Source organism: Phascolarctos cinereus, unplaced genomic scaffold (genome assembly GCF_003287225.1).
Source record: "Phascolarctos cinereus isolate Bilbo 61053 unplaced genomic scaffold, phaCin_HiC Scaffold_5;HRSCAF=322, whole genome shotgun sequence".
NCBI lineage: Eukaryota > Metazoa > Chordata > Mammalia > Diprotodontia > Phascolarctidae > Phascolarctos > Phascolarctos cinereus.
Window position 1 is genome coordinate 257,903,306 of NW_027555958.1, and position 15,804 is coordinate 257,919,109.

At 35.7% G+C, this 15,804-nt stretch overlaps 1 protein-coding gene across 3 annotated transcripts in view; it reads left to right on the forward strand.

Moving 5' to 3' along the window:
- Positions 1–15,804, forward strand: part of TEKT3 (tektin 3) — a 65,591-nt gene that overhangs the window by 36,822 nt on the left and 12,965 nt on the right. For all 3 annotated transcript variants that reach the window (XM_020966616.2, XM_020966615.2, XM_020966614.2), the window contains exons 4-6: positions 4,615–4,685; positions 12,571–12,714; positions 14,324–14,546. In XM_020966616.2, the coding sequence (XP_020822275.1) occupies positions 4,615–4,685; positions 12,571–12,714; positions 14,324–14,546 (438 nt within the window). The remainder of the gene's footprint in view (positions 1–4,614; positions 4,686–12,570; positions 12,715–14,323; positions 14,547–15,804) is intronic.

Below are 15,804 nucleotides of genomic sequence, written 5' to 3' on the forward strand. Positions count from 1 at the left end.
TACTGATCAAACTACCAACACATTGATTTATAGAGCTGGAAAAAATAATAACGAAATCCATCTGGAAAAATAAAAGGTCAAGAATATCAAGGTGTAAGCAATTAAAAAACAGGGAGGAGAAAGGGAGCCTAGCCATACCACATCTGAAACTATGCTACAAAATAATGATCACCAAAACGATTTGGTACTAGAGAAGAAATAGAGTAGTTGGTCAGTGGCATAGACTACACAATATATAGAAGCAAAGGAGCACAGTGACCTAGGGTTTAATAAACCCAAAGATTCTAGCTACTGGGGCAAGAACTTATCTGACAAAAATTACTGAAAAAACTGAAAGTTGTGTGGCAGAAATTGGGCACAGACCAACATCTCACATCATACAACAAGATAAGATCCAAATGGGCATATGATTTAAATATAAAGGGTGATATCATAAGCAAATTATGGAAGCATGGATGAAATTACTTGTCACATTTATGGATAGGGGAAGAGTTTATGACCAAACAAGAGAAAGGTTTACAGGAGGTTAAATGGATAATGTTGACTACATTAAATTTAAAAGATTTCACACAAACAAAACCAATGCAGCCAAAATTAGAAGAAGAGCAGAAACCTGGGGAGGAGGTGGGGAATCTTTGGATCAAGTTTCTCTGATAGATATTTCTTTTCTCAATATATAAAAGATAAAGACATTTATAAGAATAAAAGTCATTCTCCAATTGATAGTCAAAGGATATGAACAGGCAGTTTTCAGAGGAAAAAATCAAAGCCATCAATCATCACATGGAAAAAATGCCCTAAATCATTAATAATTAGAGAAATCCAAATTAATAAAACTCTGAGGTACCACCTCACACCCTAAGATGTGACCAGAAAATGACAAATACTGGAGAAGATGTAAGAAAATAGATGCATAGTAATGCACACTGCTGATGAGTTAGTCCAACCATTCTAGAAAGCAATTCAGAGCAATGACTAAAATGTTATTAATATCTTTTGACCCTGAAACATTGCTACTAGCTCCATATCTCAAACAGATTAAAGAAAAAGGAAAGATATTTATAGCATATCTTTTTGTGGTGGCAAAGAATTGGAAACCAAGGGAATACCCATCAAGTGGGCTAAACAAGTTATGGTATATGAAAATAATGAGTTACTGTTCTGCTGTAAGAATAATGAAGGGGACAATTTCAGAAAAACTTGGCAAGACTTATGTAAACTGATGTAAAGCAAAGTGAACAGAACCAGGAGAAAAATCTATACAGTAACTTAAAACACACCTCACTTAAGTAGAGGAATCCCTAAGGTGAATCAAACAAATCAGTGACTCTAGGAGGAAACAATAAATAATAGAACAAAATAAAAAGATAAAAAAAGAATGAAATGTAAAAACCTACTGCTTTAAAAAAAAATACCACCTGGAAAAACGTGTTAGAAGGCAGAATTTGCAAAATCATCATACTTCCTGAAAACAACAAACACAAAAACCTGGATACCATATTTTAAGAAATCATAAATGAAAAACTGCCTAGATCTATAAGAACCAAAGGACAAAGTAAAAATAGAAAGAATCTCCTATTCACCTCTTGAAAGAAATCCCCAAAATCAAAACTTCCAGGGATTTCATAACCAAAATCCAGAGCTATTAGGTAAAAGAAAAATATTGGAAGCAGCCAAAAAAGAAAGAAGAGTGTAAGACCAAGGAACTAAATTAACTCCAGTAAAGGAGAGAAAAAAATTTTTTTTAATTGTATTTTACTACTAATTCATTTTATTGGTTTTTCTTTCATTTATTGTGAGAGAATAACAAAGAATGACCAACTGAGGAGTAGTAGGAAATGTGGCATAGTAGAGTAATAGATAAGCACAAAAGATTCTGTTTGTACAAACTGGATCATAGACAACAATCCTCAGAGCAGCCCATGAAGTATTGCCATTATTATAGGAGACTGATGCTTATATACAACAGGAACAAGGAAAGGATCTAAATGAAATTAAGGAGAGGTAGATGAAATAGTGAAAGGAATATCAGTAGGCTAATTAGATGATCTAGGTGGGATTAAGGAGTGATCCATAGTAAGCAGTCTGTGAATAAGTAACAAGTAGTCTGGGGTGGGCCAAATATGACAATGAAAGGAATGTCAAGTAAACTAATTAGGTGATCAAGTAGTCTGGGGTGAGCCAGTGATCTGGACTGCTATAATGTATGGGAAAATTCAGGAAGTGGGTTGCTTTCAAAGACATGGTCTTTTCATTTTACAGGTCCAGGTCCCATCATCCCATCAGGATACCAGACTTAGAATTAGAAGTCCTAAATTTAAGACCCAACTCTGCAATTTATTAACCATGTGACCTTATTGATTGGGTGATTCATTTAACTTCTCTGTGAGCCTCAGTTTCTTCATCTATAAAATGGGGATAATAATGTTTTCATTACTTACTCCACAAGGTTGTAATAAGGAATACATTTTGCAAATCGTGAAGCCAGCTTCCAGGTCAAGAAGACCTAGGTTAAAGGCCTACTTCTGACATGCACACACTGGCCGTGTTACACTTAACTTTGCAACTCTCTAAGACAGAGGTGCTTAACCTTTTTGTGTGTGCATCATTAATTTCTTTGGCAGTCCAAAAAAGCCTAGATACCCTATCATTTTGATGATAATCTTTTTAAATGCATAAAATAAAATACATAAGATTACAAAGAAAACCAATTGAAATGCAGTCATTAAAATATTTTTAAAACAAGGTTAACAATGTCTGCTCTCAGAATCTAAATTGCAGAGCAGGTATTAATCTACATTAGTAATGGGAGTTTCATGATTGGGAGTTCTCATTCTAATGAAATTACAGGTTCATCCCACCCTGCCCAAATGTAAATATTAGCTATTATCTTCCTTTTTTCTTTATTATTCTTACCAAATGCAAGCATTTAATAGCAAGTCTTTTGGTAGTGGTCCTGTTCTAACTACAGAACATATAGTTCCCTGTTGTATTCTCACATTTCAATACCACCACCACTCCTCTCCACCCCTAAGATATCTTTGGATGCTTCTTCAGTCAAGAGGCTACCTGGATATATATATAACTTCTGCCCTATAGATATACAAATGATTTGCAAAGTGATGTAACAACAACAACAACAATAATAACAGCTGCTAGCAATTATATAGCACTTTAAGGTTTGCAAATGTGTCATTTTATCCTTGGACAACAATTATAGGAGGTCAGTGCTCTTATTATGTGCATTTTACAGATAAGGAAACTGAAATAGACATTTAAGTGACTTGCCCTAGCATACCCAGTGTCTAAGGCTGGATTTGAATTCAAGTCTTTCTAACTCCAAGTTCAGTGCTCTATCCAATATACAGTCTAAATAATTTCCCAGGAGCTCCATACATCACTAATTTAGAGTGCTTCATCGCTTAACTGAGCCTCTATATTCAAGTGACTAGTACAGAAGAAAAATTAGAATAATATATGCCTATCTCAAAACTTTGGGTTTAAATTTTCCCATTTCCACTAACCTCCCTGGTCTGAAATATCTGTAATTATTAATAATTATTTGATAATTTTGTTCACTCCAAGAGCCTCGTTAAAGTCATTTCTGTAAGATAATCAGGAGTTCTCAGTATGTGCCATATGCACATACTACAATCCAAATAAAAACCAGACTAACATAAGCAAAAATTATACTGTAGGATACACAAATCACATCAGAATTGGACAATCACAAACTGAGTCACAAGAAAGTCTGTGGTTATAAATTACAACTGTCCTTGTAAGGGTTAGGGCTAGGAGAAAGGAATCAATAACACCTTTAGTTCAGTATTGGTGGGGAGGAGGGAGAATTTTCCTGAAGTTTGGCCCTTATGTACCAAAATATAATATTGGTGTGTGCTATATGTTGAATATTGTGGTACCCATTACATCAACATCCTTAAAAGGCCCCCATCACTGCTCTTAGGCTACTTGTTGGAGCTTTGTATGGCAATGAGAGAGGTAAAAAATGGCTGAATGAATTTAAACTTCGTTTTCTTTTTCACATTATTTTCTCAACTTGTTTCTGGCCTACCCACCAACCAAAATTCAGATCCACATCTTTTGTCTAAAAACAACAGGGTTTTTTTTTTCTTTTTTGAGTTAAGGGGACAATTCCAGAAAAATATGGATGAATTAAAAAAAGAGGCTATGAATTAAACTTTTAGCTATACTTAACATGACATAGCTAAACATAGCTATACTTAACTATACTTAGTAGAGCTATCATTTTCATCTTCTAGCTATTTGGAATAATAGGCATAATAATGTTCCCTGCTCCTACTTAGTTCCAACCATAGTAGCAGGACTCAGAAAAGGGGACAACAGTGGATTATATGACTTTTACCATGGTTTCTTTTCAAGCCAGGGGGACTATTTCAGAAGAGTATGAATAGATAAAAAGAGAAGGTTATAAACTAAACTTTTGACATTGGAACTATTTGAATTTAATTATTTCTGAAGTCAAATAAATTTGTTCTTTTTTTTATCATTGATGTTTCATTAAGTCAGTAATTTTGAATGATATCTAAATTGATAATAGAAAGTATTAATGAAATTTTTCTTTCAATTGAGTAGGAAGTTGATGTTATTAAATCTTGTCAAGAAAGAATGAGGCAACATCTGGACAAGGCCATTGCTCAACTTGCGTAAGAAAGAATTTTATCCTTTTTTTTATTGGTGGGTTTTTAAATTTGTAATCTATATATTTTTTATAACCTCCCATCCTAATTTCTTTTAAATTTTAATACAAAAGTATAATAAAATCCTACAAGAAGCCAAGATGCCCATTATAGTTGTAAGTAGCTTGTTGCTTTCAAACAAGTTAGAATCAACTTCATAAGAAGATACTGTCAGGGATGCCACATAAAGGATTTATGCACTGTGTGGAAGGTTACAGTAGAAGATCTCTAAGGATTCTTTCAACCTTAAATTCTCAGATTCTATAATATAAAAGTGAGTTGTGTATGTTATAGGTGAAAACCAGAAATGTTCTAGAATGAAGAGAAAGAATTTAAGCAAGGTCATCTTATCCTTTGATAACAAGTATTTATTAGTATATAAAGTTTTATTGGCTAAGCCTAAGGAGGCTTACTTTAAGTGTGAAATCCAAATGCATTTTCATTTCTTTTTTGGATACAGAGGGAATTAAGGCTGAATATCTCATGAAAGTAGAAGTACAAATAGAAACCAAATTAACAAATTTATGCTTTTGCCTTTCCTGATGTGCACATTAGAGTTTTTCGGTCTTTGACTCTATGTTTTATATGTTTATGTCTATATTCATAGGTATAGATCTGTAGATATTTACCACATACAAACTTTACCATTGTCTTAAAACTCTAGGAAGCTGTTAAGTCACTCTCTAAGACAAAAACTAACTTCTCCCAGATTTGGCTATCACAAGATCTCAGAGTGCAAGGGACCTCAGAAGCCATCTATTTAAACTAAACAAGAAGCCATTCTAAAACCTATCTCAGAATGGTCAGCCAATCTCTGCTCAAATACTATTAGTGAGAAGAGAACCTACTTCCCACTTCCTACTGAAGCAGTTCATTCCAATTTTGGATTCTTTTGTTAGGAAACTCTTCATTGTATCACATTTATATCTCTCTCTTTACAACTGCCACCTGTTGTTTCTAGTTCTGCCCTGTCAAATGAATAAATCGAATCCCTTTTCCACAAGACAGACTTGACTTGAACACATCTCTCTTAAATTTTCTTTTCCAGACTAAACTTGCATCCTTCCTAAGATGTGGTCTGACCAGAAACAGAGTATAAGAGTCCCTGAGTCTTAATTATTATGCCTCTCTTAATGTAGCCTAAGGGTTCACGAGCTTTTTTGTTGTTGTTGTTCACATATAACACCACTGATTTATTGTGAGTTTGTATTACATTAAAGTCTTCAGAGCTTTTTCAGTTGAACTACTATTCAGCCCAGTATCTTGTACTTATGAAATTAATTATTTTTAATTCAAGTGTAAAATGTAACATTTATCCCTATTAAATTCAGCCCAAAGTTCAAATCAGATATTTCTTTGGCTCCTAACTATATCACCTAACATGTTAGCTATCCCCGATAGCATTGATCCATATGAGTTTACCAAATCATTCATATGACTTCTAATTTGAATTAGTACATTTATTATCATTGACATAATTTTTCAAAGAAAGTTCCTCAATTTTCAGAATTTCCTGGGTTATTCATGTAGGGCATTTAAAAACATAAGCTCTAGGATTCATTCATAATGGACCAATACTCAGTTGTGGAAAGCACACTTCTTTATTAAAGGAAAGTTCAGGCCATAAACAACTTAATAGCTTCTGGCCTTCAAATGTGCTCCTCCTTCACCCTCTCCTTTTCATTTTCTCCATTTCAATCATTTGACTTTATCTCAGGAATGAGCCCTTCAAGGAAAAGTTTTCATTATCTGATATTTAGCTTCTTCTCTACCTCTTTTCTTCTGTACCAGGACTACAGTCTTGAAGGTACCTGGGAATTCGTTTTGCAAACACGTTACACCCTCCTCCTCAAAACCCACCTCTAAGTTGTCTGAACTTAAGAACTCTGGAAACAATTTAAGAAGAGTTTCTGCTGATATAAAATACATTGAATTGACTGCTGAGCAGCATGAGAAACTGAAGAAATAGTTATTTTCTATCCTTCCCTGTTGAGTGGTATTGTAGAAAAAGCACTAATATTCAATCAGATGGCTTGTGATTGAGGCCTGAATGGGATACTAGTTTTCATACTCATATGACCTTGGGCAAATCACTTAACCTCTCTCACCCTCCATTTATTCACCTGTAAAATAAAGACACCAGCAACTTATACAACTTACCCTCATATGGTTGTTGTGAAAAAAGTGTTTTTAAAATTTTGAAGCTCTACATAAATTTGTCCTATTATTTTAAATTAATTACCAAATCCTTTAAATACTTCCCTTATTTCTTACATCTGTCCCATCCTTTCTATTCCCATTGGGACCACCCTAAATCCAGGTAGGGTCTTCTAACTCCAGTCTCTCTCCCCTTTAATATGTCCTACATATATCACTTCCAGACTGATTTCTTTAAAACAGCAATTCTAAGAGGTTATTCCATTGCTCAGGAACCACCAGTTCTTCTCTCTTCGTATAGTACAAAGTCTGGACTACTTAATCTGGTATTCAAGGCTCTCCTTAATCTTGGCCCACCATATCTAACCCTCTAGCCCCCAATATGAACCCTTTGTTGGATCCAGACCAGCCTCCTTATTGTGTCAGAACATTACTAGCTCTAAGCCTTTGCTTATGTTCTTCTTATCTAAGATGCTCTTCTTTCTCCTCTCTGTCTTTCCAAATCCTACCCATCCTTCAGTGAACAAAACAAGCATTTATTAAGTTCTGACTATAGGCCAGGCACTGTATTAAGCATAGGGAATACAAAGGCAAAAATGAAAAAGGACCTGCCATTAAGGAGTTTATAATCCATATGCAGAAAGAAATATATATAAAACTTAGATTGGATATATATAGTATATACACTATTACACATAGTACATATAGAATATATATATAGGAGATAGATATATATATACATACATGCATATATACACACATGCATATATACACATATATGTATATATATGTATATACACACAAACATACATATATACACACACATACATACACATAAATAAAGAAGCTACTAAATCTTGGGTTATCCTGACTGTGGCTCCACGATACTTGAACTGTTTCTTTCTGGCTGCTTGCAATATTTTCTCCCTGAAATATATATATATATATATATATATTATTTATATACACACACGCATATATACATACACATATATGCTTGTATATACATACATGGGTGTGGGTGTGGGTATGGATGTGGGTGGATGTATTCTACCTCTGAGAGGTTCCTTGACTATCAAATCCTATGCTGATCTCCTCCATTTCTTAATTCCATTTTATTTATTTATTTCATATCTTTAGGACTTGTTTCCCCAAATGAATTGTAAAATTCTGGAAGTCAGGATTCTCTTACGTCTCTTTTGTGTCCTTAGTGCCTAGTATTGAGTCAGTGAATAGATGGTTTTATCTGTTTGGTTCTAAGAAGATTTTAAAGGATGCACACACACATACACACATATGCATGCACACATACATAGATACACACATATAGATATATATGTAAATAGTTTAGACCTTAATTACCACTTCAAATCATGTAATAAACACATATTGATTACTGATCCCATATGTGTAGAGAAAAATATAGTAGTAGAAGTAGAGAAAAATATAAAACAATATGGGAAGCTCTTATAGGGATAGTGAGCATCATTCCAACTAAGTAATCGTGCTGGACAGGGGGAAAGCAATTTTGTCACCTCTCACTATATTCTCCTCACTCTCCAAGTAAGTTGGCAAGAACCACTAGGATCTTCATAAATTAACTGCAACCACTACTAAGTTATGTATAGACTTAAAGTGCTATGAGAATTCAGAGAAAGGGTATTCAAGTAGACTAGAGTGATTAGAGAAAGCTTCATGTAATAGTAAATAGAAGTAGTAAAAAAGCAAGATTGAATTGTTGAGGTGGCCTTTATGTAGAACACTAAATTTGAAGTAAAATGATAATACTTTTATATTTATATAATATTTATATATATTATATAAAAAGTAGACTTGGACCTAAGAGAACTAGCTTTTAGTCCTGGATTTGACATAATCCTAGTGATATTGGTCAAGTCACTTAACCTCTCTGAGCTTTCAGTATCCTCATCTGTAGAATAGAAAAAATCATATCTACCCTTTCTATATCACAGAAGTGCTGTGAAGAAATATTTTAATGCATTTTGGAAAAAAAAGTATAAAATGCTTATGAATGTAATATATTCATGATTTTATATGATTAACTTTCTATTCTGTTCTATATAGTTTCTAATTATATGGATTGCAATATTATTTTTTTATTTTTAAAATTTATTCATTTTATTTTTCCCAGTTACATGTTAAAATAATTTTTAACATTTGTTTTTAAAACTTTTGAGTTCCAAATTCTCTCCCTTCCTACCTCTCCACCTTCCCCCACTGAGAAGGCAAGCAATTCAATATAGGTTATACATGTGTGGCCACGTAAAACACAACCATACTAGTCATGTTGTTAAAAAACAAAACACTTAAGAAAAATAAAGAATGTTTTAAAAAAAGTACACTTCAGTCTGTATTCAGGCACCATCAGTTCTTTCTCTGGGAAAAGACAGCATTTTTCATCCTAAGTCCTTCAGAGTTGTCTTGGGTCATTGTATTGCAAGAATAGCTAAGTCATTCACAGCTGATCATCTTACAATATTGCTGTTACTTTGTACACAGTACATGTCACTTTACATCAGCCCATGTAAGTCTTTCCCGGATTCCTGTTTACCTTTTTATGCTTCTCTTGAGTCTGGTATTTGAAAGTCAAATTTTCTGTTTAGCTCTGGTCTTTTCATTAAGAATGCTTGAAAGTTCTCCATTTCACTGAATTTTCACTTCTTCCCCTGAAAGAGTATACTCAGCTTTGCTGGGTAGGTGATTCTTGGTTATAATCCTAGCTCCTTTGACCTCCAGAATATCATATTCCAGGCCCTCTGATTCTTTACCCTCTGGTTCTAGAATATCAGGGCAGTTTTCCTTGATAATTTCTTGAAAGATAATGTCTGGAGTCTTTTTTTGATCACAGATTTCAGGTAGTCCAATACTTTTTAAATGATCTCTTCTGGATCTATTTTCTAGGTAAGTTGTTTTTCCAATGAGACATTTCACATTGTCTTTTTTTTTTCATTTTTTGGTTTTGTTTTATTGCTTTTTGATTTTTTTATAAAGTCATCTGCTTCCATTTGCTCCATTCTAATTTTTAAGGAACTATTTTCTTCCGTGAGCTTTTGGACCTCCTTTTCCATTTGGCCAGTTCTGCTTTTTTAAGGCATTCTTCTCCTCATTGGCTTTTTTGGACTTCTTTTGCCATTTGGCATAGTCTGTTTTTTAAGTTATTTTCTTCTAGGTAGGTGTCTTTGTGTGTGTGTGTATGTGTGTGTGTGTGTGTGTCTCTTTTACCAAGCTGTTGACTTGTTTCTCATGATTTTCTTGCATCACTCTCATTTCTCTTCCCAATTTTTCCTTTGTATCTCTTACTTGATTTTCAAAATCCTTTTTGAACTTTTCCATGCCTGAGACCAATTCATATTTTTCTTGGGGCTTTGGATATAGGAGCTCTGACTTTGCTATCTTCTTCTGAGTATGTTTTTTTAAAAATAAATTTATTTATTTTTAGCTTTCAACAATCACTTCCATAAGATTTTTAGTTCCAAGTTTTTTCCTGTCTCTCTCCTCCCCTCAACCCAAGACAGTGTGTAAATTGATATAGGCTCAACATATATATTCATATTAAACCTATTTTCACCTTAGTCATGTTGTAAAGAATAATTAGAACCAATGGGAGAAACCATGAGAAAGAAGAAACAGAAAAAGAGAGAGAGAGAGTAAATAATATTCTCCAATCTGCATTCATGACTCCGTAGTTCTTCTTCTTGATGTGGACAGTATTTTCTGTTATGAGTTTTTTAGAGTTGTCTTAGATCCTTGCATTGCTAAAAAGAGATAAGTCTATCAAAGTTAGTAATCACACAATGTGGCTGTTCCTGTGTACAATGATCTCCTGGTTCTGCTCACTTCACTCAGCATCAGATCATATAAGTCTTTCCAGGTTTTTCTAAAGTCTGCCTGCTCATCATTTATTATAGCACAATAGTATTCCATTACATTCATATACCACAACTTGTTCAGCCATTCATCCCCTCAATTTCCAATTTTTTGCCATCACAAGAGGAGCTACTATGTGGGTCCTTTTTCCCATTTGTATGATCTCTTTGGGATACAGACCTAGAAGTGGTATTGCAGGGTCAACTGAATGTGTGTTTTGATCTTCCTTATCACCATAATAACTTTCTATAGTCAGAGGTGTTTTTTTTTCATTGTCTGCTCATTTCCCCGGCCTACTACTTGATTTTAACTATTTGTTAAAGTAGGGCTCTGCTTCTAGGGTGGAGGGCACATTGTCCCAAGCTTCAGGGGTTTTATGGAGCTGTTTTCAGAGATATTTCTAGGGACCTGTAAATTTTCAGTTCTTCCAAGGTGGTATGATCTGAGGAGAGGTGTTTACTCCTTTCCTGGCCTGTGCTCTGGTCTGTGAGTGACCACAAGCACTCTTTTCTGCCCCGGAACTGTGAGGAGGGTTCCTCCATCCACTGTGACTGCAAGCTCTTCTATGCTAGTGCTGCTTCTTGCACTAGGACTGCCACCCAGGACCTCAAACTGGATCCAAGTACGGGCAAAGCAACAGAGTCCTGCATCAGTGCTAGCAAAAAGACCCTTGTAATCTCCTTTTGACCAATTGTTTTACTCCTTTACCATCTGTGGGCTTAGAGCTCTGAAAGCAGCTGCTGCTGCTGCTGCTGCTCCTGCTGATTCAGTCACTCCCAAGGCCTGTTCCTGGTCTTCGGGGACCAGGACTGTGCTGGTATGGCCTGTGCTGGAGGCACTCCACTCTTACCCAGGTGTGACAGACCTTTCCTGTTGACCTTCTAAGTTGTCTTTGGCATCTGTGAGCTGAGAAATCTGGAAACCACCCTGCTGTCAGTGATTCAGTCACCCTGAGGCCTGCTCCTGGTTTGCTGGGACCTGGTCTGCACTGGTGTGGCTCTTCTCTCACTCTGGTGCAGAAGGCCTTTCCTGCTGACCTTCCAAGTAGTCAGTCTTAGGCTGGAAATTTGTTTCACTTCATCTTTTAGTGGGTTCTGCTGGTCTAGAATTTGTTTAGAGTCATTTTTTAAAGGTGTTTGGAGGGGTTTAGCGGAGAGCTCAGGTGAGTCCTGCCTTTACTCCTCCATCTTTGCAATATTAATTATTACCAATAATTATCTTGAAAATCAGAAGAATCACAAAATCCAGAATTAGAAAGGACCTTAGAGATCACATAGCCCCACTTCATACTTAGTACAGAAATTCCTTCTGTAACATTTCTTATATTCAACTGATTCTGACTCATAGTAGAAATACTGAGCTTTTCAAGTTGGTCTTGCCTTCCAATTTTGGCCCAGTTCTGAACTCAGGGGAATAAGGTGTTAGAGATAAGAAGTGAACCATATTCAGCTATAGGAGGGAGAAAGGGGACAAGGAGTAAGGAAAGGAGAACAAAACAAGAAAGGAGAATGAACAGAATGCATAATATTCTATTTTTAAATACTATGTCTTCTGGAACAGGGCAAATTGTGGGAAGGTGCTTCTCCACTTTAGCACTTTGTCTAAGCAGGTGGAGGAGGAGGTAGGAGGCAGGACTGATAGGAGATAGACTATGTATGTATAAATATTTGAGTTCCAAATAGGGCTCCTGGTCAGCTAAAAGGCAAATTACATTTGAGTAGTGAGATCATATGACAGCAAATTTCATTATAATCACAGTTGTATCAATTTTAAAATAAATCCTAAAATTTTTCCCCTTTTGCTTCAGAGCTGACAGAGCGGTCCAACATGAGCTGGAGAAGGATCTCAGTGATAAACAGACAGCCTTTCGGATTGATGATAAGTGTCACCACCTGCGAAATACATCAGATGGTATTAGTTATTATAAAGGTGTGGAACGAATCGATGCTACGTAAGTCAAATATATTTTTGAAGTGTCTATGCTAACCTGTTAAACAAGAATTTTGTGTGGCTGCTGCTTTAGTAGTCTTTAGGAATGGCATTAATTATCACAGCCAAATGATTTCTAGACCAATCTCCACTTCCAGTAAAATGGTCAAATTATGCTGTCTTACATACACCATTTCCATAAACCTGATTTTTAAAATGATTTAATGTCACCTTACCTTAATATAAACCTGTAACTATAAGAATGTTGGTCTAATAGTATGATGATTCTATTACGCAGACCAATTGGAGAATAATCAATGATTAGGTAGCAACTAGGTGTCATAGTGGATAGAGCAGTAGACCTGGAGTCAGGAAGACCTGAGTTCAAATGCAACCTCAGATACTTACTAGTTGTGTGACCATGGGCAAGTTACTTAACCTTTCTCAGCCCATTTTCTCATCTGTAAAATAGAGACAATAATAGTACCTTCCAAGATGGTTGTGAGGATAAAATGAAATCATAATTTGTATAATGCTTTATAAATGATAAATGATAAATGCCATGTAAATGCTAGCCATTATTATTACTACTATTAATAATGTAAATACTCTTTATGTATAATCTTATGTCTGCCCTTTTCTCTGATCCCACACTTCCCACTCCAGCCAGGTTGAACCCAATTACTATCTTCCTTAGAACTAGCTCACCTCTTTCTGTACCTGTCATCTCTGGTTTGATTGAGCCCTGGTGTTGGCACCTTTTCCACCCTGAGGCTTCTAATTGCCTTATTTCCAAGGTCTTTTTTTCATGGTTTGCCTGATTTTTCACTAGTTCTTTTGCCTTGATCCAGCATCCACATGCCCTCTATCTCTTGCCTGATCACCACCACACTATCTTACTCAAAATTTTATCTTTTTGCTATTCCTTAGCTCATGACTACTTCCTTGATTTACAACCCACTGCCTGGCCTTGACCTAACTTTCACTGATACCTCATGTTTGTTGCACAAAAGCCCTTTATTCCAACTCTTATTTTACAGATGAGAAAACTGAGACTCAGAGAGATTAAGTGACCTGCCCAAGGGGTCACAAAGATAGTAAGCATCAGAGATAGGGTTTGAACCCAGATCCTCTCATTATGGAGCAAATAGTTTTCTCTAGAAGCTTTGATTTAATTTTCACATACCTCATATGTGTTGTCTTAACTACTCAACTTGTTCCTAAACCCTTGACTGACTCTGACCTCATGTGCTTATGTGTCCCATGGCCTATGACAGCTTGTTAAGGTTTTTTTTTTCCCATCTTCTTTGCCTTAGCCTTTCAGTACATGTGTGTTCCTTGGATTATAATGGTTTGTTTAGTTTCTGTTCTCTAGTTTTATCTTAACCATGGGCTTTCAGGAACTCCACAGTGCCCACTCCTATGTTTGCCCCTTACTCTTAATTTCCAACCTCACTTTCATGATCCTAATTCTGCTCAAAAATTATTTAAGATCAATTATATTAAGATATAATTAATAATAAAAATATTAAGATCAATTATAACTTTAATCTGAATTCCTAATTAATACAACATATAATTATGTGTAGCCTGTCTAGATTTTCATCATTGATTTTGCTTCATTTTCTTAGGATCTCAGTGCCGGAATCATGGGCCAAGTTTACTGATGACAACATTCTTCGTTCTCAGAGTGAAAGGGCAGCTTCTGCCAAACTGAGAAATGATATTGAAAACCTATTGGTTGTGACTGCAAATGAAATGTGGAATCAGTTCAATACAGTCAATGTTGCTTTCACCAATCGCATTTCTGAGACAGGAGATGCCAAAAATAAGATTCAGATGCATTTAGCAAAGGTAAACCATCTCTTTTTAGTATTTCATTACTCATTTGGCCATAACATGAAATAACAAAGCCAAGATCCTGGGTTTTGTCATCATATGGATCAATTATCTTCACTCTATCTAGACTGTAGCCTAACCAAAGCCAGCTCTCTTAGAAATACATGCTATTTTTCACAGAGGTTTATGAATTAGTACAAATCTATCCTGGATGGGACACACACACACACACACACACACACACACACATACACGTCCACTAATGGCATGAGCAAGAGAGACAGAAAATGACAGTCTTTAGTTAAGTAGATCTAAATACCTCAAAATTATAAATACTATAATCATTCATTATAACTAGGAAGTATATGAAAGAAATACTTTTGCACCTGCTTTCTATACAGCAGGCTTTACAGAATACAGCAGCAGCAGCTGCCATGACCTGGAAGAAGGACCTGAAACAGTCCAATCTTCTGCCTCTCAGAGCTCTTTCCTAACTGGTGATACTCTATCTGGATTTATTTCTGAGTAGTTAGCATGCTCTGCATTATTCTCTCCCAATCCCAGTGATTCTGAATATCCCAGCTGCCAATGTACAAACCATGTTCCCCATCCTCAGTTGCTCTCTTCCTTTATACCATCCCCCTCCACCTTATGCTCCTTCAATTGTGGTTCCTGGAACACTTACTCCATAATTAACAAACTTCCTTTGCTCCTAAATCTTTTCCATTTTCTCTCCTTTCATCTTCTAGAACTCACTGAGGCCTGGATTTCTCCTAAAAATTCTGCATCCCTGGATAACCTTTCTGTTACTGGTTGCACTTTCACTCATGCGTCTCCCTGCCTCACTGGTGGTGGTAGAGGACTCGGAATACTCCTTGCCACTTTCATGCTCTCTACCACCATTATTCAACAACACTCCCTCCTTTGAAATTCATGCTATATAAATTTATCATCCAATCCAGGTCCTGGGGTCATTGTTGATTGACCTCCAGGATATTACCTTTCCTAACTCACTGTAGTTGTTTCCACCCCGACTCCTGCCTTCATACTAAAGGGATTCAACATACAAATTGACAAGCCCTCAAATACTCTAACTTCCTAGTTCCTCATTCTACTTAGTTCCTATGATTTATTCTACCACTCCACCTCAGCTATGAAGAGATAATCATACCCTATATATTTGTGAATGCCCAAATTCCTATATCTGATCAGAATCTTTTATCATTTCATTTTTCCCTATGTTTTATGATTCCTAAACTTGTTCTTCAACCTC